This window comes from Hydra vulgaris, chromosome 02 (genome assembly GCF_038396675.1).
Source record: "Hydra vulgaris chromosome 02, alternate assembly HydraT2T_AEP".
Classification (NCBI taxonomy): Eukaryota; Metazoa; Cnidaria; class Hydrozoa; order Anthoathecata; family Hydridae; genus Hydra; species Hydra vulgaris.
The window spans coordinates 44,992,457-45,020,047 of NC_088921.1; the positions used below are offsets into that span (position 1 = coordinate 44,992,457).

Here is a 27,591-nt window from a genome sequence, read left to right on the forward strand (position 1 = left end):
CAATTCATAATTATCTACATGATTTTTTTGTAGTTGTTAAGGTGTTCCAAAAAAAACACCATGGAAGAGCAATTTAACTAGAAAGTTCACACTTTCTTCATAACCAACATTGCTTATCTAGCCAGAGTAAACATAGAACCTCAGACCTCTTGTTTTTGAGAACGGACTCCAATCACTGCACCACAGCTGCTATGAAGTTATTTCGCATTTTCACAAGTAACTGTTATGTATTGTTCCTTATACGGAATAATTTCATGTATAATGCCTAATTTTTTGTTATATTTATAATCATACATAACTATTACATATTTTATTGATATGATGAATGAAAAATTATTTAACATGGATTCTACTTTAATAATAATATTGGCTTCACTTAAGTTAACAATCGATTGTTTTGTCAAAGTAATCACTTTTATTAAAATTGAAGTAGAAAGCTAAATATTTATAACAAAAAAAAAGTATTAAGTAATTTGAAAACAGCATAAAAAATTAAATAAGAAATAGTGGTTAAAGTAAACCAAAATCTAAAAAAAGTTACTTTTGAACCCTCTCACAAATAAAGATGAGTTAATCTAGAAGATGGGTCAAATAAACATTTTGAAAAACATAGATATCATAAATAAGTAAAATTAGTAAATAAAAGTGCCAACAAGTAAAAACTAAACAAATTATACATGTCTGCTGTTTTTTTAAATCCTGAGTAACTTTATTTAAAAAAAAAACAGATTATGTAAGATCATATAAATTTGCCATTTTTATTAGGTCTGCAAAAAAAGTCGCCAAATGTATATCTATTTATGCAATAGTATATAAGTATATATAAAACCATCTTTTACATTGCCTTTACTTTTTAAGTTGACAAAAGTACAATCACTTAAAATAAAAATTAATTAGTTAATTGCAGAAACTAATAAAAATCGTAAAAACACAATATTATAGACTTTTTTTTTTAGTGTCGAACACATTGACTGATTATTTAGGGGTAGGCACAGTGGAGTTTACATAAATCAACTGAGGGTATTATTAAAAGTTTAAAAACTTATTATTTAAATGTTTAAAAACTTATTTTCTAGGGTAGTAATATTGCAGTTTCTCTAAAAATTGACAGAAGCTTTAAAAATTGACATAACTTTGTATATTATAAAATCAAAAAAAAAACGGTGCTAAACTTACTAAAAACAAGTTAAAATAATTTAATAGTATGTCTTTCAAAATATATTAACATTTACAATAATTTATATTACAAATAACTTTAGACGACAATTTCAAAAATAATAAACTGATAGACATCTAATGAAATGGAGAAATTAAGTTTTCCAAAACCATTAAGATTTCAAAAATTTATCAGTAAAATTTAAGTATATATTTAAAAAAATTACTTACTCTATATTTCCTGACTTATATCTTAATTCATCAAAATCTCCGTATTGAACTTGTATCTGATATGCAGCAAACTAAAAAAACATTCAAATTCAACATCATAATCATCATCATTGTCATCACTATTATGTGAGTATGTATGTATTGTATGTATGTATGTATGTATGTATGTATGTATGTATGTATGTATGTATGTATGTATGTATGTATGTATGTATGTATGTATGTATGTATGTATGTATGTATGTATGCATACACACACTTTTGCAAATTTTTGATAGACACTGTCCCAATAAATTTTGTTGCGCTAAAACTAAATTTATTTGCAGACATGTAGGGACTTCATTACATACATGTGAAAATAATTTTAAATGTATATATAGCTTTGGAAATCTGAAGGATTTCAGTATTATGAATGTATGCAAAATTTTAGTGACCAGACATACTTAGCCATTGTCTAGTCACTAAAATTTTGCGTCGCCAGTATAAGTGGCCAAACTAATGCGCCTAAGCTAAATATTCCATAAGCTATAAATTTTAATGTTAATAAATTTTCTCAATACTTTTAGTATTGAGAAAATTTTAAATTTAAATTTCTTTCAATATATTTAAGTTAATTTTATTATTAAATGTTAAAAATTTGAACTTTTTTAAAAATTAAAAATGCTGTTGTACAATTTTTTTTTTACTGCTAAAATTTCCTAACAATATTAAAGAAAAATCTTTTTAATAAATTTAATTCCAGTTACTTTAAAACATTCATTTTATATTCAACTATTTTGTTAATTTATATATAGTTTCAAATCAATAATTTTTTTCATTCCATTACAAAAAAGCTAATATACAAAATTGCTTAATACACTTATAACTGTATATAAATGCTTTGTCAAATAAATCATAATCAAGTAAAAAATTTTAGATCATAGAATGAATGCATTCATTCTATCTAAAAAACTTTTTTGATCATAGAATGAATGCATGAATGAATGAATGCTGATTAAAATTAACTATATGAAGATTTTGTTAAAGCCAAAATGTTAAAAAAAATGTTAATAGTATTTTTATTTTTTTTGTCCATTAAGAAATTTAACCATAAACAATTGCCCCCTCAATTAAAAAAAAAAACAACTAAATTGTGAGAAAGCATACATAAGACAAATCTTTTAAGAAATAAATAGTGTAAGTTGATATAAGTATAAGTTTTTAATAATTTTTTTTTTTTTCTTGACAACATATTCAAATTTAATTTTTCAAAAACATATTTTTTTTTTCCAATCAACATATTTCAATTTTATTAATATATTTTTTTATAGCAATATTGTTTAATTTAAAGATATTTTATAAAGATAAAGATTTTTATGTTAAAAACTAATTAAATTTACTTGCGTTATGCTTTTCTGTAATGCGATTTTGTTGCATAACAGAAAAGCATAAGGCCTGTAATTAGATAGATGTTAGGGTTATCGCTCTCAACATTTCTAAAGCCTTTGATAAATTTTGGCATACTGGTCTTCTCCATAAACTCTCTTCTTAGGGTGTATCTGGTAACATCTTCAAGATTATTGATTATATCCTTTCATACCAAAAGTAGTATAAAAGTTTCCTTGATAGACAGCACTCTTTATTTCCTGTAACTTCACGGGTTCTTCCTTAGCCCTATACTTTTTTAAATTTACATTAATGATCTCCTAGAAACTCTCACATCAGCTGGCATTGTTCGTGATGATACTACTATTTGTTGTCTTGATAAAAAACCAACAATCTCTAATTGCTTGGACAGGTCATTTAAGCTTGAAAAGGATCTCACTTCTGCTAAAGCATGGGGCTCTCAGTGGCTGGTGAACTCAGATAAAACTTAATTTTTTTCAGCTAATCATTATAGCATTATAGCAATCTAGATCCTCTCTTTATGATTCAACAACCTAGATCCTTCTTCAATCTAGATCCTTTATGAATGGTAATATACTTGATGAGTTATCTACCCTTTGTCTTCTAGGATTAACTCCAATCTTTCTTGGAAACCATATATCAAATCAATTTGCAAAATTAGCATCTGTTAAGGTTGCTTTTTATTAGTTGGAAAATGTTTATGTTTATAAAAGTTTATAAAAAAAAAAATTATCATAAAAAAATGTTTATTAAAAAAATGTTTACAAAAAAAAAAAAAAAAAATTATAGTGGTGAACTTTATCAATGTTGCTTACTTATATTTTATATATAAGTATGGAATTATATTTACCTGAATTTAAGGAATGATTTTTATATCATTAAAAGTTAAATTGTGTGGTTAGTCATAAAAAACAACATTTTTGAAAAATATTTGCTACCATCCCCTTAATGTGTTCAATATGATAAAAAACACTGGTTTTAAAAAATATTTGAATAAAAAATGTTTTTAGGTGTTCCTTAAGACCCTTGAACATATAACGAGTTCCTAATATTATATATAAAAAAAAACTATTCAAAAGTGTATCATTTTGGGTCTCAAGTGAAGCAAATTCATGAAAATTTCAAAAATGATAACTATATTATAAAAAACTTACTGAAAAAAAAATATTGTCAAAAAAATAGGTAAAAATGAACTTTTTTCTTTTTTAGTTAACAAACTTCATTTTTTATGCTGTTAAATTTAACATTTATTTTTATATAATATAGTTATCATTTTTAAAATTTTAATTTTAAAATTTTAAGAAAATGATTTCACTTCATTTGAGATCCAACATGACTTTTGAATAATTTTTTTTTTGATAATATTAGGAACTGGCTATATGTTCAAGGGTCTCAAGGTCTCAAAAATACTTTTTATTCAAAAAATTTTTAAAACCAGTGTTTTTTTTATCATATAGAACATATTTTATTATCATATTGATAATATTATTTTATAAATGACATAAAAACCTTTTATTTGTTGTATCACAATTTAGTTCTTTTTTTTTTTTTTTAATATTTAATAAACTATTTTTATAATAATTGAAAACAATTTATAGATCAGTTACCAATAAAATATATATAAATATATAAAACAAAATTTGTTTTCATAAATAAAACTTATGTCATACAAACTTAATGATATTTTGAAAAAAATTCTCTTAAACAAAACCACTTATCTTTTCTTAAAACAAAAAATTAAGTTTTATGTTTGCTTTTACACATTTAAATCTATGGAGACTTATAAAATATTTTATGTAATAAAAATAGTTTGCAAACTATAAAGAAATAGTTATTTATTTAAGAAATATTACAAAACAATTTTAAATTCCTTAAAATTTTTTTTAATCAAAAAATTATTTATTTCACAAAATGTTTTTTACAACAATTAATTTAATATAAATAAATGCTGCATAAACAGTATCAAAAAACAATCTAAATATTCCAAGAGATAAAAGTTTTGGTTACCTTAAATACATATTGCAATAAGCATATTGATAAATATATACGATAATTGCATAAGATACGTATTGTAAAACTCTACTTAAAAAGGCCTGAATTAAAGTATGCATTAGCAAGCACTAGGGTGTCCTGTTTCCATATTTTTTTCAACTTTTTATGTGAGTTGCATAATGATTCGAAAATAGTTATTGTAAAATTTTGGGAAAATCAAACCACAACAGGGTAGTACAGTTAACTAATTTGTGTACAGTTTTTACGCTTATTTTTAACATTTTTAAAGATTTCACTGTCAGTTTTTAGAAATTAATTTGAGAATTTTTATTTGTTATTTTTTAAAATCAAAAATAAAAATATGTTATTTTTCACTAAGAACATGTAAAAAAACTGGGCTGAATGAAAAATAATTGGGGGTCACACAATATCAAGTTTAGTCATTTTGTCAATATAGTATCAATCTTTAAACTCTTGTTGCAGTTCATTGAACAGCAAGAATGCAAGAATGCAAACTAATTAAGTCATAAAAAAATGCAGCCACTGATTGGAAAATCACTTGTTAATAATTTGTTAAGATATATAGTATACTAAAGTGTAGTACATACTTATGAATACAATGTACAAACCAACATTTTCAAAAAAATTTATTTAAAAGCTATTGAAATTTTATTTTCACACAGAAAATCACATTTTAACTATTAACAAATTTTAGCTGATTAAACTTTAGTTTATTAAACTAAAATTATTAAAACACTAAAACTTCAACTATTAACTTATTTTTCTATCTATGTACTCTATTATAACGTAATGTTATTAACTGCAAATTTTTAGAGTTTATTGATTTTTAAGCATTCAATTCAGAATGGGCAGAAGTTATTGCATTACTTCAATTTTTAAGTGTAGTTCAAAAATGGAAAAGTCTAAAGCGGGGGAAATTGTTCACACAAGAAAAGATCATCAAGACGAATTTATTGGATTTGGTCTCAAAAAAAGTTTAGCTTTTGGTTTAAAACCTCAACTAAAAGTTACTTTTTTAAGAAGATATTTGCACTTCTGAGTTGAAAATGTGAGTGAAAAAGGATCATCTTCAACCCATGATGGTTTTAACACAATTTTAATCGAGCTTAAAAATTAGGGGGAGAAAAACACTTTCAATCAAGCCAGATAGAAAATGTCATAAGTATTTCCTAAAAGTGTTTGTTGAATGACATAGAGAAGACATGAGAAATGCACAGAGAAGACACATAAAATGTTCAGGATATCAATAAATCAGCTATGCGATATTTTAATATCTAAAGCCTAAATCATATTACGGGGATCACAAATTTTAACTTGGAAAGAGAAGTGGCTGTTCTTACAAAACCAGCAGAAATATCCACAGATTAACAACATTACTTATAAAGCTTTTCTATTTTGTTTAAGGTATATATGTACAATTTTTTCTAACTCTTTTTCATATATTTATTTTAAGGTTAGTCACATGCTTGGTAGATATTATTAAGATATTATTAATTACCAAAAAGAGAAAGAATGCATAAACGTACTGAACACCTGGAACTGAAGAGAGCAGCGCATGATTAATCTAAAAGAAGATGAGATATTGTTATGAGTAAAGATGCTGAGAAAATTATTGGTGAGGATGATGAAAACACAAAAGTATAGAAGATGACAAATTTTACACAATGCTACCAAAAAAAAGGATTGCTAGCCTTTATTTTATAGTTAAATCCAAAGATGCTGACTGAATCATTTACTGGAGTTTCCGATTGCTTACACCTCACCATTAGAGACGCAATTGCCATTGAAGCAAGAAAGAGGATGTCAATGGGGTTAGAGGTATTTTGTACATTAGTAACATATTATGTCAGTCCTGTACAACCCAAAAATAATTTCTTCCTGTAGTTTTTTACCTGTAATGCAATACTTACTAAAAACTAACATACTAAAAGTTTTCAAATTAATTTCTAAAAACTGACAGTGAAACTTTTAAAAAATGTTGAAAAATAGGTGCAAAAACTACTTTACCCAAATTAGGTAATAGTGCTACCCATAAATAATGTTTGTCCTAAAACTTTGCAATAACTATTTTCAAAAGATTATGCATCTCACTTAAAAGGTTCAACTCAAAATATTTAAAAAATGCGGAAAAATGTTTAAAATGTCTAAAATATGTAGTTTAGACATTTAAAATACGTGACCAATGAGTAAAACAAGCTGTTTTTAAATATACATACACAGAAGGGACTTTTTAAACACATATTGATTAAGAAAAATAATAATAAAGAAGATTTTTTTTTTTAGGTAAACATTTTTGCAACCAGTACCACCCCAAACTATTGCCATGTACAGCACTGAAAATATTTTTAGTATAATTTCTTGCTGAAGTCAAAATATGTTTAAACAGTTGAATTTTGTTAAATAAAGTATATCACTAATAATTTATGCATGACATACTTGGCCAGGAAGGCGTGCAATTTCACGTCATAATATGACCACATAAACACTATTTGATTTTGAAAACATGACCACGGCTGTTGATATGTCTTAAAAATTTGTATACATTTTAACAATTTAAAGAAACTTAAAAATAACTTATCGTAAAAGAAGCAAATAAAAAAATAACAAAAAACAAAATGATAATAACTTGACTAAAATAAAAAAACAAAAATTATTAAAATATATAATAAAATATAACGATAGGATCATTTAAATTATGTTTAGATCGTTTAAATTAACTTTAAATCGTTTATCTTTTTACTAATGTTTTTATAATATAATATAAAGCGAAACTCTTTTTAATTAAAGTAACAACTTAAATCTAACAATTGTTTAATAAATGCGCATATTCAAAAGTTAAAAAAAAGATTCTTAACAATTCTTCGCAGTAATGTAAACAAAAGAAAAAATAATTAAATCGCTTGTTTAAAAAGTTGATAAAATTTTATTTTTATTCAAAGACATTTATTATAAAAAATAAATACTACTTAAACTTAAAAAAAAATTATGCTTTTAAATTGAGTTTAAATAATTGTTTATTATTATATCATTTTATGCATTTAAAAAAAAATCCAGGGGGATTTGGGGAAGCGCCAGGGGGTAGATTTGGTCAGAGGCCCCCTGGCCTTCCCTTGGCCCATGACTATAGACGTCCTAAACTAGTTAATAAATAACACTATTTGATGTTTTATTCAAATAAATGTTTTAAAAAATATTTCAATTGCTTTTGTTACAAAATTTAAATTTTTCTAAAAAGACACAATTTTTAAACGCAAATTTTGATCAAGTATTAGAGAGACAATTGATGAATCTAATTTTTTTCAGTAGACCTAAGATAAAATAATGATATACAATTAAATTTTTTATTCAGGATTTTGAGCCAGTATTTATTTTACCTCCAAAAATCATGAATTTACAAGTCAATAATTTTGAACAAAATTGGATAAACAAGGCATTTCCCGAGACAAATTGAATGAACAAATTCGAAGACATAAGGGTGTCAAATATGTTTTTTTTGTGGATGATTTCATATGGAATTACCCAATTGTTATTTTTTAACTTTCAATGATAATCATTATTTTTAAACTTTCAATTAAAATCATTAGGTACTTTAGATTATTTTTACTGCACTTAAAAGCATTTTGCTAATATAAAAACGTTAGTAAAGATAACTATTTTGAAGTTATTTATTTTCAACATAATTAAAAACCTTTTTTTTTCAGTGCATTTGTTAAAAACCGTGGTTAACTCGTCAAAACAAAATGTTATTTGCGTGGTCATATAAAGGTTTGAAATTGCATGCCTTCCTGGCCAAGCCTGTGTGATGTACTTTAACTTTAATTTATACAGCATAAGGTCAAATTAAAAATGATCTATTTCTTCTAATTGAAAGCTAAAATCAGCATGTTTTTTTTTAAATTCCAGTTGAAATTGTTAACTGTACCCTGGTTAAAGGAAAAAAACTTTGCTTAACTAGAAATTTTACTTTGAATTGCCTAAAAGCCCATGTAATAAAATTTTAAAACTTGCAACACTTCAATGAAAATTCCAAACTTAAATGTTAAAAAGTTAAATATCTAGTGCAATATTTATAAATATCTAGCATAATATTTATAAATATCTTTTAAATAAATATCTAGCGTAAAAAATTTATCTAACTAAAACTTCATTTATAGCTTCAATTTCATACAGGTTTGATCACATTCTATTAATTAATGATTACTATACTTAAAAATTCAAAAACATCAAAACGTTGGAATATCAAATATTTTTTGTCAAATATAAGTTAACAAACTAAATATTTTCACTGATATTTTTGAATCGGTTGAGCTTATATTAAAGGTTATTTACCTCTACATCGGTTAAAGTCTATTTATTAAAAAAGTTAAAGCTAAACAAAACTGAAATTTAAAAAAAAAAGTTTCAATAAACAATACGTATAACAAATGTATTTGTTATATAACTTTGAATTGAAACTTTTGAAAGCGCGCTCACAAACAACACAAGAAAAAATATAACATCACTATTTTCACAAACGCATTTCTCAAAATTACGTCAGTATATAAGTTATTTACATATTATATTTGTGTAAATATATATATTTACACTAATATATACTATATTAGTATAAGTCTATTATATATTTATTAAGTATATAATCAAGTATATAAAAAAATATTTACTTGATAATAATTAAGTCGCACCTTCAGTTTAAATTAGAAAGCGGTTTTCTGTTTCGTACAAACAATGAATGGAAAGTTATGAAATCATTACAGTTAACAGATAGAAGGGAATGTTTACTATTTCCAAAACATTTCACCATAATGAAAATAGAAAATTTAAATTAAAAAAATAAAACTTGACTGAATCCACAAGATTTTGCAAAAACATTAGATTTTGTAAATAAAAAAAAATTCTTATTCTTTTTTATTTTCATTTTTAAATATTTTTTTTTTTTATAATTACGTTTTTTTATAATTAATTTTTTATAAAAACGTTTTTAATTTAAAATAAATAATATCTTATTATCTATTTTAAATTAAAAACGTTTCTGTTGCTTAGAATGTCCGCAATCAAGCATGTTAATTCAACTCCAATAGCCAATTGAATAGAAAACAAAGTTTTGCTGTCAACCTTTAGTAAATGACAAAGTTATGTTAACTTTTAGTAAATTTCATTGTTTTTATTTAATATCAAAGCTGCAGTAACATATTTTTTCCGGTAGATAGACAAATGTATTAACTAAAAAACCAAAGCTTTTTCGTCTGATTTCCCGGACTTCACATAAAAAAAAATCAAACAAAAAATCATCCACTCTTTCACTCGTACACACTGGTACGTTCTTAAATGACCCCTCCCCATACTTGTGTACATTATTTCAGGATGGCCCCATGGCTACCAATTTCCAACTCTGAATAAGACTTGATACTGAGTGTGCATAACTGCGTAATATCAATATATATATATATATATATATATATATATATATATATATATAAATTGATTTTAATAAAAAAGGCAGCATATAACTATTTTTTTAAATATATTTTAGATATAATAATAAATATATTATTATATCTAAAATATATTTAAAAAAATAGTTATACGCTGCCTTTTTTATTAAAATCAATTTATTTATATACATATCATATAACAAGATATGACTATATATATATATATATATATATATATATATATATATATATATATATATATATATATATATATATATACATTTATATATATATTAGGGTAGGTTGATTTTAGCTTTTTTTTTTAAATTTTAAGTTGCGTAATGTTGCAGTTACTGTGTCTAGGTTAGAAATGAGGTTTTGCCAAATCTCAAGTAACCTGGTTTAAAAATGGCTTGCGGATTTACATTTCAAGTCTTAATTTTGGACTCGTTTTGTTAAATTGTTAATTTCAAATGTTGAAATATTTTATTGTAAGTATAATAATCTCGTTTTAAAATATCTCGTTTCGAATTTATAAAGTAACCAATAAACGATTTCTTAAAAAGCGCAATTGTCTTAAGAAGCCAATAAATTTTCGCTAAATCTTTTGCACGCATTAAAATTTAAATTTTGCAAACCTTTTTTGTATTAAAAGTTCTTGCTTGTATTTAAAAGAATTATATCTTGTTTGTATTTAAAAGTTGGTTTTAAAATTAAATATAAAGTATTAAAAAGTAGGTTAAAAAAAAAAAATCGCAAATTAAAGAAATCGTTTAATACCAATAATAATAAGGTAAATACTTATGATTATTATAATTAGAGTAATGTTTTTACCTGTTTATGCTAAATAATTTTTGTTTTGCAACTTTTCGAAGGAACTAATGGATTTACTTAATTTAGTTGGAGGAACTAATGGTTTTACTCAATTCCTAAATGAAAATGATGGGGGCCATGGCCCCCTCATTATGAAAACGAGAAGGCCATGGGCCCTCCAAATTTTTTTAAAAGGGTTTTATTTCTTCATTTTTAGCAAAGCCAATTTTTAATAGTAAGTTTTGATATTTTAGGTTTTTTTGGTGCTTTCACCCCCACTAAAAAGTCACGCTGTTACCCATGACTCTAAGTGTTATACTTTAATACAGTTTACATTTATAATTAGTCCACGAGAAATGCCAAAAGTAAAGGTAAAGATAGGGCCAAGTCAAAAGTAAAAATTGTTAGTGAAGATGTGGACTCAGAACAAAAAAAACAGTTAATTTGTCTTGGGGTTGATAGCAAGCTCAATCAGATAACTAAAACAAGTAAAGTAATAAACTCATCTCAAGGTGAAGTACTAAAGAAATGCATTAAACCTGAACATCACATCACATTTACCTATGAAGATGGAGAATCCAGTGGAAATCATTTGACTCATAGGATGATTCCTGTCACTGCTACAGGCTTAGTTCTTGCTACCGAAACGTTCAGTGTTTTACAAGAACATAACAGTTTGGAAAGTATACAAGCTGTTCTTCTTGATAATACTGCTACCAATACTGGACCAATATATGGCTTAGTTGTAAAACTAGAAGAGTTTTTAAAAAGAAAACTACATCTAATTGGATGCGCCTTACATCAAAATGAACTTCCGTTACGAGCTCTTTTTGTGAAACTTGATGGTGACACAACCGGGCCAAAAAGCTTCAGTGGTCTACTTGGCAAAAGATGTGCTGAAAATATTCAGGATAGAAATCAAGTTTTGTTTGAATGTCTTGAAAACCCAATTGTAGATAAATATATTCCAGAAGAAATACTTAGTTGGGATCAAAGACTTTTATTTGAATATTGCAAAGGAATAGGTATTGGTAAAGTTTCTGATAAATGGGCTGCCTATAAAATTGGACCGCTTAACCATGCAAAGTGGTTAACACTAGCTATTCGCCTTCTTTGTTTGTATACTAGAGACAATCAACCAACCCTTTCTTTAAAAAAACTTGTATATTTTATTGTTCAGGTTTACGCTCCAGCATGGTTTGAAATAAAAAATACAAAATTTTCCGAATCCCCACGCCTTATTTTTTCTACTATTACTAGAATAAATAATCTTCCCTTTGATGATGTTAAACATATTGTTAAAAAAAACATTAAAAACAACGCATGGTGTCTAAAACCTGAAAATATTCTTTATACCATGTTAAAAGATAATGACAGCAATATACGAAACTTTGGTTTTCAAATCTTACTGGCTCAAAGGCAAAGGTATTTTTTTTATAATTAACTAGAATAAATTAAAAAAAAAAAGACACATAAAATGTGGCCTTTGATTTATATTTATAGAGTAAACAACAAAAATTTGGAAGTAAATTTGAATAAAATTCCGGAAATTAATTTCAATGCTAATCATTGGTACGAGTTGGTTGACATCATCAATACTAAATTTACAGAGCCCCCAACAACACAAAATTTTTCAATTGAGCAAATCCAATAAATGATTGACAATAATGTTGAGCCTGAAATCCCCGACTTTCCATCACACTCCCAGAGTGTTAAGCGAGCAGTAAAACTTGTGTCAGAAGCATCCCAATATGTCTATGGATTTGAGAATCGACACAGCTGCATTTTAACTAAACTACTTAGCAGGAAGATGCGTAAACCATATGTTTCAAAAGGGCATTATTTTCATTCTTATGATGATATTTTTTAATTAAAAATGTTTTCCTAAATATATATAACCATGTTCAAAATGTTTTAAATTGTAAAAATAATGTTTATTTTGATATTCTTATGTAAATATAAAAATAAAAGTTTCACTTTTTAAATCTTTAAATAGTTAACAAGTTGTTATAAAAATAGCTTAATTGTTATAAATTATTATAAACTTAAATCATTCAGAAATGCAGTTACTTTAAAAAAAAAAAAAAATGAACATATTTAAAACATCAATTTTTGCATATAACGCCTTTTAAGGTGTTTTTGCGCATAATCCTACAAATCTTAGAATTTAAATCCGCAAGCGATTCTTTATCCAAAATCTCTCAAATTTTGAGAGTAATCATATTTTAACTGTCTCCAACTACTGCAATATTATATACAAATATGTATATATATACATATATGTATATATATATATATATATATATATAATATATATATATATATAAACGAAAGTGAAACAACACTATTAAATATTAAATTCAAGTATTAATATTTATATATATATATACATATAAATCTATATATATATATATACATATAAATCTATATATACATATAAATCTATATATATATATATATATATATATATATATATATATATATATATATATATATATATATATATATATATATATATATATATATATATATATATATATATATATATATATATATCAGGCCTTGTTACGAGATTTCTCTGCGTAGCGAAAACGCGTAATGCATTTCTAAGTAACTCAACTCAGCAAATATATTTTGCATCGTTAGAAGTTATATTGCGTCACTAGCGTCTTTTCAAGTACCACATTGTAATTAAAGTTATTTTATTAACGCGTTAAAAATCATACAAACAGTTTTTTTTTTCTCACTATAACAAAAGTTACAAATAAAATCTAAGTTCTTATTAAAAAAATCATTTTTATTATTTTTTTCAAATATGAACTAAATTTTATTTTGAAAAAAATATTTTTTTCATGAAACGTAAAATGTTTGTTTATTTTCTTATGATTTTACATTTGGTTTTTGGTTATTTTATTAACTGTTAATAAATTTTTTCTTATTTAATTTGTGAACTCTTTTTAATAATGTTTTTAAACAATAGTTTTTTTTTGTTATTTATCAGTTACCGATAACATATTCATGATCATAATTTATTTTCATAAATTAAATGAACGTCATTAAAACTTTACGTTATTGAAATAACAATAAACAAAATATCTTATTAATAAAATATTTACATCAAAATAAATTGTGCATTTTTTAAACTATTATGACTAAAAATAATTTTTATATTTAAAAGGAATTTATGTATTTAATTCCTTAAGATAAAACTTAAAACACTTTATTTTTTTTAACTAATTTTTAATAACAAAAAAAAAATTATGAAACAAACTGTTTCTTTAACAAAAAAATCTATTAGTTTACAATTGCGGTTAAATGCTTTTACTTACGACTTAATTTCTTCTGAATAAACGTCACGTTAACGATAATCAAAAGATAATTTAAATATTCTAAAAGATATAAGTTTTTGTGTAGCGCAAAACTGCTGAATGCGTAGGCAAATCGCCTTTTCGCAAGCAAAATGCGAGCTGCGTAACGCTTCTTAACAAGGCCTGATATATATATATATATATATATATATATATATATATATATATATATATATATATATAATTTTATTAGATATATTATTTTTTCAGACCAATTAGAAGGAGTTGAAGGCCTTTTTAGAAAGTTTAATTCATTTTATTATTAGCTATTGTTTGTTGCGATTCTGTAAAACTGTGATAGGCTTTTATTCATTGTAGCACAGAATTTTAAGTAACTAGTTAAGCAAGTTTTACCTTATTTTTTAGAGTGATTGGAAAGCACTGAAGTACTTTTTAGTTACTTCAATTAACTTTATTGTTATGCTTGTTATTAGAAGGGTTAATAAAAATGAAAAACAGCCAAACTGATACTGATTTGAGTAAGTTAACTGTTTTGTTTTATTTTTAGTTAAAATTTTATTTATGTATTTAACATAAAAAAATAATTAAGACTGTTATTTGCTGACATGTAAGTATATATACATAAATATGCATATATTTCAGTATATTTTATACTTCTCTGTACTTATATGTATTCTTCCTCTTAGAAAATATAATAAGGAATCAAAAAATAAAAAACTTCAGTTGGAAGTAGTCAGAAAAATTATGCTTCTCCGTTTTTCTTTTTTTAAAGTGCTACGCTTCTTTTAAAGGTATTTGAATATATATATTAAAAATTGTCAAATTTAAATTGCTTCACCCTTTTTTATAGCTTTCTATTCACTCACTGACGAGTCCGCATTTTTCGATTTTTTGATTTTTTTTGTGGAGGCCAAAACTTCACAGCGCTTTTTGAAGCAATTCTTTTGATCGTACAGCCCTGAAATTTTACAAATAATCTTTTGCCGACTAACAATAGCTATATTTGTTACATTTGATTCAATAAGTATTTTAGATTTACAATGCCCCACCTCCCCGTTGGTTAGATCTGGAACTCCGAAAAAAATATCGGAAACCGAGAGGGCATCAAAAAGTGTTAATTATCAATATAAATTTAATTAAAAATTTTACAAATATTCCACTTGTTAATTTTAGACAAATAAAAATGCGTCCAAAAAAGAACAAATACATCAACCGAGAAGAAGACCCAACCAACATTTAAATTAATAAAAAAAATATGCTCCAAATATTTTTGTTAATTATTATATACAGAGTTCAAAATAAATTTTTATTGAATATTAATCATAATCAAAAAGTGTAATAATTCAATTTTATCAAGACTAAAAAGTAGAAAATAAAATAAATAAAAAAAACTTTTTAAAAATAGCTTTCTATTCAATCAACTAAAAAGTAGAAAATAACTTTTTTCTGTTTCTGGTACTCTTGGAAATTATGTACTTAGTAATAATCACTTTTGTAAAGCCAATACTGGAAGACATTGAAGGCAATTCATGTACGTATGTAAACAAACAAACTCATCGAAGTAAAGGAATAGAAAGTTTGGTGCCTTTAGCTTTATGTACATTTAAAACGAATTTGATTTTGAAAGCATCTGACTTAAAAAGCGCCAAACTTTCTATTCCTTTACTTCGATGAGTTTGTTTGTTTACATACGTACATGAATTGCCTTCAATGTCTTCCAGTATTGGCTTTACAAAAGTGATTATTACTAAGTACATGATTTCCACAAGTACCAGAAAAAAGTTATTTTCTACTTTTTAGTCGATTGAATAGAAAGCTATTTTTAAAAAGTTTTTTTTATTTATTTTATTTTTATTACTTTAGATTAAAATATAAACTGGTTCAGGATTGTGCAGGTCTCTGCATTCTTTGTTTAATTAAAAATAATTCATGTTATGAAATTTTTTTTTTTTTAATTAACACTAAAAGATCATTTTAAAATGATTTTAAATTTTTTAATTTTTAGTCATACTTTTGGATTTTAATTATTCTTTTATTTTAAAAAATTAAGAAACTTCAAAATATAGTTAAATTGACTCATTATCCAACTATCATAATATAATGATGCTGCATTCTATTGTTCTATTATTCTAATATAATGATGCTACATTTTATTGTTAAAAAATAATTAATTGGTAGTTTCATTTATTAAACTGTTTTTAATAATAACTATAGTTTGACTCCTTGAAGCATTTTATATTTTGCTTTTTAATAACATTTTAAACCCATTACGATGTCTTTAAAGTTAACTAAAGTTTACTAAAATCCAACATGAAATAACATCATTTAGCAACACTGACAAGAACTGCTGCATCACGACAGCAACTGCAGTATCACAACAGGTTACAAAAAGCAGGTAAATTGTTTTCCAGTTATTATTTTTTTTTTTTTCTTTTATATCTACTTACCTGTTACGATTTTTATTTTAGATTTGTTATATGATGTGTTAAAACAATATGAAAGAATAAAGTTTACATATTTTTCATGATTTGTTATACACATGTTTGATTGTAAACTAAAATTTTTTGTTTGAAACGTATTTGTCATCAAACGCTTAGCTATTTATAATAAATTTATTGAGTTGTGTGCATTTAACGCTATTAAGAAAACAATTTTCTTTTTTAAAGAAAAATTAAGGTAATACCAAAAAATTAATAACTCCTGTATAACATTGTAAGTTAATTTAATATTAATCTAATTAAAGTTCATTTTATTATAAAAAATTATAAAAAATATTACAAGAAGCTGCTTGATATTTTCGTTAATTTAAAGCATGATGGAGTGTTATGAAGCATGATGGAGTGTCATAAAGCATAATGGAGTGTTATTATTATTTTGTGTCAGTAACTAATAACTTATTGTGTTGAACTTTGGGAATGAAAATGGTTCTGCCTCAAACTGATATGATTTAAGTCAATTGTAAATCATTCAAATAATGTTAGATATTAACTGGTAAATTATTTTATAACCTCTTCATACTTTTAGTATTAATTTTACTGATGGTTTAATACTTTCAATTGAAAGACATTTTTCTAAAAGGGTTTAAGTCAATTATTTCTGATGTTTAGGTTTTGCAACAAGCTTTCTGTTAGTTTATATATATATATATATATATATATATATATATATATATATATATATATATATATATATATATATATATATATATACATATATATATATATATACATATACATATATATATATATATACATATATATATACATATATATATATATATATATATATATTTATGTATATATATATTTATGTATATATATATATATATACATATATATATATATATACATATATATATATATACATATATATACATATATATATATAAATATATATATATATATATATACATATATATATATATATATATATATATATATATATATATATATATATATACAATATATATGTATATATATATAATATTTATATAATATATATATATATATATATATATATATATATATATATATATATATATATATAATATATATATACATACATATATATTTATATATATATATATATGTATATATATATATATATATATATAAAATATATATATATATATATATATATAAAATATATATATCACCATGATTGCTTGAAATTTGGATGATTTAATCAATTGTAATGATTTTTTTAATATAATGATGCTAGCATAATTAGTTTTTATTTCAACAAAAATAAATTGAGCTTTAACTTTATGATGTGCGAATAATTTAATTTTTTGTAAAGTACTCCCCATTATCTCCACAACTTTTCTTTGAGTCACAAAATTTTCAACACTATTTACACATTTGCCTCTTTTTCTCAATATTTCCCTCACAATTGCCCAGTAAGATTGGATAATTTGCTACTAAGGACAGTTTGGTGGATTAGTTTATACAACTGCATTACTTTTTTGGAGTAAAATAGATTGGAGCCAATATAGTGGAGCCAAAATAAGATTGGTTGTTCATGCTTTTTGATTAGAGGAAGAAGCCATTTTTTCAAGCATTCAGAGCGAATTTTTCAACTCGAATGTACTTAAACTTTTCCAAAGCTTTATAACTTTTGACTGATAATAGTATTGATTACCTGGAGTTGTGTGATCTTTTTTACTTTAAAGTTTTATCATCTTCTAAAATGCATAAATATTTTTACGTAATTAATTTAAACATATTTTTAGCTTGTCCAATTTCCTTGATTTCTCCATCAAGCGATTGTTTTGGTATTTTTTTCTTGTAATATGCTTTCAGACTTTTCTTTTTGAATACTCTTTGAACGAAAAATCTACTGCATTTAAATTTTGTATATAAATCTTATTGCGACTGAGTCAGATTTCAAAAATTGAGTAGAATATTAATTTTATCTTCTTTTAAGAAATAAATCTTGATTTTTCCCCACTTCCTGATTTTACAGTTTTGCTTTCCTTATAAAGTTTTATAACAATTCCAATAGTTGATTATATAACTTTACATGCTTTTGAAACCATGGAATTTCTACGTAATTTCTATAATTGATTTTCTATGTAAAATTTCAAACTTTTTTTCAACTTTTAGACTCTTTACTCAACATTGCAAAAACTAATGAGAAGTAAACAAAACAAAACCCACTCACAAAAAAATAGTTATGAAAACATCATTATAAAAAAAAAATCATTACAATTGATTAAGTTGTTTTTGAGAAAACTCAATTTAAAATCATCCAAATTTCAACTGATCATGGTGATATACACACACACACACATACAATGAAATAACAAGAGCCATACCAAAGCTGCTTCATCAAGTTGACAAGGATAACTTCCATCTAAAATATTGTCACGGTATTGATTATATAGTAGATTGATTTCAACTGGATTGGTTATGTTCACACTCTTTTCATAGACATATCTTCGGCTACAAATATTCAAAACGTTTTTAAGGGTAAAATATTGAAAAATAATAGATGTACATTTTATTTAAAGTTTCTAAATTACCGTATAACTACAACAGAATCATTATGTACACCAACTTCACGAAATGTTTTATCATTACGCAACCAATTAGCTAAAAAAAGATCTCTGTATATATAAAAAAAGATCTAAAATAGAAATCTACAACATAATTATTTAACAAAAATTCTGTCAATCCTATTAACATTCCAGTGACACAAAAGTCTTATTTAAAGTCTTCTATATCATATTTCTATATAATATGTCTATATCATATGTCTGCCTCTATATCATAATCTTATATGGCAGTTAAGCATGTTAAGCATATTAAGGCACAAAAGCAGTTAAGCATATTAACAAAAGCAGTTAAGCATATTAAGGCACAAAAAAAAATCAGGATCAGCCTTTACATAAAATTTATTTTGGTGTAGCCCAGTAGGGATGTTAAGAATTAATACATGATCGTTCCACATTTTAGGGATAAAAAAATATATCAACTTTGTTAAAATTATAATTTACTGCAGACCTATATTTAAGTTTTTTATCGAACACTAAATCTAAAACCTATTTTAAATATATTTTATGTATAAATAATCCACAAGTATAACATTATGAGCAATACTCTCAAACTTGAAAAGTCTTAGTAATGTTTATAATTTTTACATAGAGCAGTTCTTAAAAGCTTAGGTATTATTTTATGAATTTTTTATTTTGTTAGTTTTAATTAACTTAATGTGAAAAAATCTGAACTAGTTTATTTATATTTTATTAATATTAAATAAAAATAATAGAAATTAATAATACAAAATAAAAAAATTGAATCATAAAGTAAATCTGAAGATAGTTGAGTTTCTTCATTGGTTTGATAGTTTTTAAATAACTTGTTGTTTTAAATAACTGTTGTAACTTTTATAAGGTTGAAAATTTATTAGGAAACTGTGCAAACTACTTTTTTAGGAAAACAAACTACTTTTTTAATCTTTAATTTTAAGATAATATTTTTCTGTAAAGCTGTTTTTTAGTTGCACACTGTTTTAAAACAAAAGTTAATAAACTTTCTTGTTTTATATAAATATTCCATTTCACATTTATTATTCAATACTCTTCTTGACATTTGTTTTGATTTTTTAATTCTATTTTGAACAAACAAGCAAACACCTCTTTTTTCAAACTCAGCAAATCAGGTTGTTCTTTTCCTATTTTTAAGGAAAGAGTTTTAAAACATGCTCCCTGACCCATTAGACCTCCAATGTGGTCAATTATGTCCCTGGCCCTAACCCCCTTGATCTCCAATGTGGTCAATTATAGAAGCAAAACTTTTAAGTAACAAAATTTTTTCAATTCATTGAATAAAATAAAAATAAAACCCTAACAAAAAACAACTGTTAACGATTAACACTTAAAAAAAAAAAACCCTAACAAAAAACAACTGTTAACGATTAACACTTAAAAAAAAAAACCCTAACAAAAAACAACTGTTAACGATTAACACTTAAAAAAAAAAACCCTAACAAAAAACAACTGTTAACTATTAACACTTAAAAAAAGTCAACACCCATTAGTTTGTATTACTGTTAAAGGAAGCAATTCAGTAGATTGCAACTGGGATCATAAAATATAATACATTACACTAAGTGAAAATAGAAAACATTTAGGTAACAAAGAAAAAATTTGAATACTGTCATCATCAGTGTGTGCTTTCTTCTTTATTGTTTGAACTTTTTTCTCTTGTATTTGGTCAACTTTGTCCATAATTAAATCCTGTAAGTTTAATAATTTTAATTTAATCAACATTAAAACAAAATGAAATGTTACATAAAACAGCCTACACAAAATGAAATGTTACATAAAAAACAAAAAAAACATAAAACAATTTTTAAAACAAATGTTGTTATTATTATATTGGTGTCAATTTTGTTTTTTTACTAATAATTTTTAAAATGCTAATTTTTTATGAAGTTCTTATAAGAAGTCTACATCTGCAAAAATACACATCTACATCTCATCTACATCACATCTACATCACATCTACATCTCATCTACATCACATCTACATCACATCTACATTTCATCTACATCTCATCTACATCTCATCTACAACTTATCTACATCTCATCTACATCTACAATACTAAGGAAAAACATTGTTAAATTATTAAGTTGCATTGGAAAAGAATCCCCTACAAAAATAAAAATCTTTATAAAAAAGAATGGTTTCTTTAAACTCCTTTCTTTAATTTGTAATAGATTTTCATTTTAATAAGCAAATAAATCATGAAGTCAAATAATACTTGACTTAATGATTTATTTGCAACATTTCATTTTAAAAGTAGTTGTCAACTTGTTTATAAAAAAACACATTTTCTTTTTTCTATAATTCCTTATAATTTGCAATAATTTACAATAATAGAAATGAAAATCGTAGATTAATAGTAAAAAGTGATATGGTTACAAATTATAAAGGAATTATTATTATATATAAAATAAAAAAGAAAAGATTTTAAATTTTTGCGGAAAAAAAAACAAACAGTCAATGATAAAGTTGTTAAAATAACTAGATTAGTTGAATTTGAAACTGAAAAAGATCTGTTACTCACTGAACTTTCAGCATAAAAGATCTGTTACTCACTGAACTTTTAGCATAAAAGATCTGTTACTCACTGAACTTTCAGCATAAATATACACTTGATTATACACAGAAAATTTAGGTAGCAATCAAGCTGTTGCCATGATATCAGGACTTTTTAAAACTATATTAATACAATCACATTTTTCAAATTTCTTTTTGAAGATTCAGAATCCTCATATAATAAAATAATGGTCCCACCACCATCATCACCATTGTTTTAAATATTGACAATAAAAAATCAACACTCTATTGCTTTATAAACCGAATGATATTTATTAAAATATTATTTATGTACTATTTGTTTTGTTTTTAAGTACTAAATACATAAAAGTTATTACCTAAAAACACAAAAGCTACAAAAGTAATACACACATGTAGAATTTTCTTTGACTGAGGGGATTTTTAAAATAAAATAAACTCATTTTAAAATTTAAAAAAATGTAACTTTGTCTTACTGTTATTATAGCTTATTTAACCCAAAATTTATAATTTTTATTTATAGCCAAATAACACATTATGTAAGTTACTTAACATTAATAACTTTTGATAAACAACAAACAACATTTTTAACTTAAACTTTTAATAGAATATAAAACATCTAGAAAGAAAAATACAACTCAAATTTAAAATGATTTTGTATTAAATATAAACAATAATGTTTCTATTTTAAAAATGTTTGCAAATGAATGCTTGTACCATTAAAGTATTTAAAAAATTATATTTATTTTTATAATATTTTGTGGTCTGACCTCCATATTCTTCAGGTTTTTTTGAGCATAACCCAATATAGATTTTTGTTGAAAAAGATCAAAGGATAATTAATAGACACGTATTCATACAATAACAATACTTAGCTTAGCGTGTTCAATACATACTTTTAGTAATTACAAAATAACTTTTGTCGGATCCTTATCAAAATTTTCCAAACGTAAATTGTTTACCAGATGTTAGTAACCAGATAATTTACTAGATGTTGGTACCCAGTTGTTTTATCAGATGCTGGTAACCAGATGATTTATAAGATCTTAGTAACCAGATGATTTACCAGATGCTGGTTTTATGATATCTACCATTGTTATATAACTATACATCTAACATATATATTTATATATACTTGCACCTGGGAATTTTGCATTTACTATTTTTAAAAATTCTTTTGAAAATCTCTTAAAATAATAACAGTACTTTTGGTAAAAGTACCCTAAACTCTCAGTTTATTCAAGCACAAGATTTAAGATCTTTAATGCGGTAGTGGTAAAGCCAGGCTTGGCCAGGAAGGCGTGCAATTTCAAGTCTTTATTTGACCATGCAAATAATATTTTGTTTTGACAATTTAATCACGGTTTTAAACAATTGCGCTGAAAAAATTGGTTTTTAATTTTTTTGAAAATAAATATCTTTGACATATTTTTATATTAGCAAAACATTTTTAAATAAAGTAGCTAATGTTTATAATTAAAATATCATTGAAAGTTGTATAAATTTTTATTTATATTATTTAATTATATAAGATTTTTTTATAAGTAAAATAAGAAAATGTAAAAATTATTAAAAAAAAAATTTAATTTTATAAGCACCAACTTTAAACAGCAGCGATGGTCTCTTTAATAAACTTTATATAAGAATCATTAAAGTTAATTCATTTGAAAAGTAGAAAGATTTTGTTGAGAAAAAAAAAAGAAACTTTTTTGAAAGCCATTTGAATTAAATAACTTTGTTTAACGTTACTTTATTTAAATGCGTTTCATTAAATAAAAACAAAAGCAAAGTTGTTTTTATATTGATTTTTATATGATTCTATATTTATATTGATTTTATATGATTCTTTATAAAAATATTAATGAATAATATATATATTTTTTATATTTATATAAGTATATATTTTTATTATAAATATTTAAAAAAAAAAAAAAATCATATCAACTTTTTAAATAAGCAATTTAATTTGTTTACATTACTGCAAAGAATTGTTAAGGACCTTTTTTTTAACTTTTAAATGTAAGTATTTGTTAAACAATCATTAGATGTAAGTTGCTACTTTATTTAAAAAGTGTTTTGCATAATATTATATTATAAAAACATTAGTTAAGATAAACGATTCAAAGTTATTTATTCTAAACATAATTTAGATAATCTTATCATTATAATTTATTATTTACTTTAGTAAAGTTTTAATTTTATTTTATTAACTTTGGTTTAAGTTAAGTTATTTTTACTTTAATTTTCCTTATTTTTTTAGAAGATTTATTTGCTTTTTTTATGATAAGTTTTTTTTTAAGTTTCTTCATAGTAATGATAATTTTTTCAGCATGTTTTAAAATGTATACAAATTTTTATAACATATTACCAGCCATGGACAAGTATTCAAAATCAAATAATACTCAGGGGCGTGGTGGCTCTAAAAAGCCCGTGCTGGATTTTTATTAAAAGGCCTATATATGCGGGATTTTACCATATATGCTTGATGTAAAGGCCCATACGAAAAGAAAATATATATATATATATATATATATATATATATATATATATATAAATATATATATATATATATATATATATATATATATATATATATATATATATATATATATATATATATATATAATTTATATTATTGCTTGTAATACTTCAAAATAAAAATGGTAACAACACAATGCAGCGACCACGTTTTTGTTATGATTTTCTTAAAACACAACTTTACCGCAAGCAAATACGATTAGTTTTTTATTGTTTGAAGAACATAGCCTAACACAAATTTAAAAATCAAAGATTTTAATTTTTCTATCACTATATAATGATATATATTTTATTGTACAATAATATAAATTTTTTTAAATTATGTAAAAATTTTTTTCTAAAATAATTATTGAAAATCTTGAAAAATAAGAAATTCTTTTTATTTTATGAGAAAATTCATTTTAGTTTATGCTTTTGTTTAATTCGGTGTTTTAACTTTTTTTAACATTTTTGCATTAACTCACAACAGTAAAAATGCCGCTCTTAAAATGGTGCCGTTGTTGACATAGTTTAAACATAAAAGTTTTTATAATGTAGTTTCATTTAGCAGTTCATTATCCTTTTTTTAATCTGTCTGAGGACAGGATATTACGGAGTGATTTCTTTATTTACATACAATAATATAAACTGTATAAAGATAAAAAACTTTTTTTATTATTGAAAAAGTTTATATCTGTTTCGAAACGTTACAAAAATGCAAAATATGAGTTCAAATTTTATTTATATAAAACGTTTAAAATTTAACACCAAAACATTTTTCTTAAATAAATTAAAATGCAATACAATTACTATATAGTAATTGTATTCAGTTTTAATTTATTAAAGAAAAATATTTTGGGGATAAATTTTAAATTAAGTTAATTTAAGTCCAACAATAATAATACCTATTATTATTGTTGGGTCTGCGGACTTTCTTAAATTTATTTTATCAACATTACGATCTTTAAAAACCGTTTATGGGTTCATTATTTTCTCATGAAAAAAATATCATAATAAGCCTCAAAACATCTACTTTGTTTTCAGAGCAATGTAGATGTTTTGAGGCTATTATGCAAAATACTAATATGATTGCGCTCAAAGTCGAAGACTTTAAATCAAGTGATTAATAAAATTTAATTTGTGCTTACATGAATATTATAAATGATTGTGGAAGTTCTTTAAAATGTAGAAACAATTAAAATTTTCCAAAAGGCCCATACTTAGATGAAAAAGTGAAAAGCCCATGCGGGAATCCCGCTTAGCCTCTGGTGCCACCACGCCTCTGATAATACTTGCATGGTCATACTATGAAGTGAAATCAAATGCTTTCCTGGCTAAGCCAGGGTAGAGCGCTTGCCTCATAAGCAAGAAGCTCTAAGTTCAATACCTACCACATCCCTGGTAGTATCGCGCTAAACTTGTTTCTCTGCGCAGCAGCCTTGTTAGTCAAGGTTTGTGTTTCGGAGTTATAGAATTGAGAGAAGGTTTGTTTAACCACAACTAAAGTAGCCTCCTCGACTAGAGTGGCTTTCATAGCCTTGGGGAGGTGAATTGAAATTAAAAAAAAAATCTGCAACTATTTCCTCACAACTAAATACCCTTTGACGTTCTATTGATTTAGTGAGTTATATAGACTTATTGATGTTTCAGTCAACCTGGATAACTTTACTGATTAGTTTTTTACAAGTGTCAATTTAAATTTAATTATAAACAAACTGTAACTGGCATTTTTCTGTCATCTACTGCCATCCACAAAGATGGACGTAAAAAATACCAGGTCTATTGTTTTGGGTTTGAAAAAAAAATTTGGTTGGTTCTGGCTGACTATATCTATAATAATTGAAACTACTTTAACATACAAAACTTACTAAAATTATTGCTCTAGTTGAAAATCTAGAGTCAAATTATAAACAGACAAAACTCTCATTAAAAATTAGGTCCATCATGAAGACCATGAATATACAGTACAGTAGTTGCTAATTGACAATTAACTGCTTTTCTTAAAATACTTTCGCTTTAATAATGAAGCTTGATTATAAAGATTAACCAATAAAAGATATTTAAATAAAACACATTTAAATGTTATGGGAAAATCTTTAGTAGGTTGTGATACCTACCAAAAGTAGTTTATTTTGCTGATATTATAGTTTAATATTTTGCAAGAAATAAGTTCCACTTACCATCAATTATGTTGAGATTATCAGTTGCCAAATATTCAAATTTTAAAGGGTTTAACACCAAAAATATGTTTTTAAAATGAGAAATTAAATATTAATGTACTTGTATTCATGGTCAAAAGTCACTGTGGTGGACCAAAATTTTAAATAAGAAGTTTATAACCTGACTTTAAAAAGAACAATATAAATTAATCGTTATATATGCTCAGAAAATTAATATGATTTGTGTTTTGTGATTTTCACTTTATTTTTTTTTTCTTGATTAAAAAATTTAAAAATCTTACGACATAAACATATTCTATAATTGTGTTTGTAAGAACTTTAGTAAAAACTTTCAAAAGAACATTCTGTTAAAAAAAAATCTTTATACATTGATTTTTTCAAGTATAGTGTTAAAGTCTTCTAAAAAGAAGGTCATGACTTTATACTTTAAGTCAAAGCAAACATCTTATACTAACAAAATACAATTTTTTTTTAATTTTCTTAGTATTATATACAAAGAAAATTAAAATATGAAAAAAAAACTGTAATTTTTGTAAATTATGAAATAAAGAAATGGTAAGAAAATGAAAATATAAAAAAGATAAAAATAAAATAATGAAGTACATAAAAATGTTGCACTTAAAAAATAATTAAAAGACAACAAGAATATATGTGGAGGTAAGAAAGTTATTAAAAACATGAGAAAACAAACCATGACAGAAGCCCTTCGATTAACTTGTATTGGTATATCTAGTAATTCTTGTTCTTTTTCTTCTTCAATAAATAGAGCATACTCATCAGCATTTAAAGAGTTTATTCCAATCTTTTCACATATTACTTCTAAAGCATGTCCCACAGATTTACTATCATCTACCTAAAGTATAATTTTTATTATTTGAAAAAAAAAATTTGAACAATTATTACAGCAGCAGCAATCAGAATTAAGAAAAATGAGGTCATATATAACATAT

The 27,591-nt window shown here is 24.1% G+C and overlaps 1 protein-coding gene across 1 annotated transcript in view; it reads right to left on the reverse strand.

Moving 5' to 3' along the window:
- LOC101241044 (talin-1) overlaps positions 1-27,591 on the reverse strand; it is an 81,165-nt gene that overhangs the window by 43,577 nt on the left and 9,997 nt on the right. The window contains exons 6-10 of the mRNA XM_065791073.1: positions 27,333-27,494; positions 21,017-21,098; positions 19,383-19,452; positions 19,176-19,302; positions 1,387-1,457 (exon numbers count right to left, since the gene is read on the reverse strand). Coding sequence (XP_065647145.1) covers positions 1,387-1,457; positions 19,176-19,302; positions 19,383-19,452; positions 21,017-21,098; positions 27,333-27,494 — 512 coding nt within the window. The remainder of the gene's footprint in view (positions 1-1,386; positions 1,458-19,175; positions 19,303-19,382; positions 19,453-21,016; positions 21,099-27,332; positions 27,495-27,591) is intronic.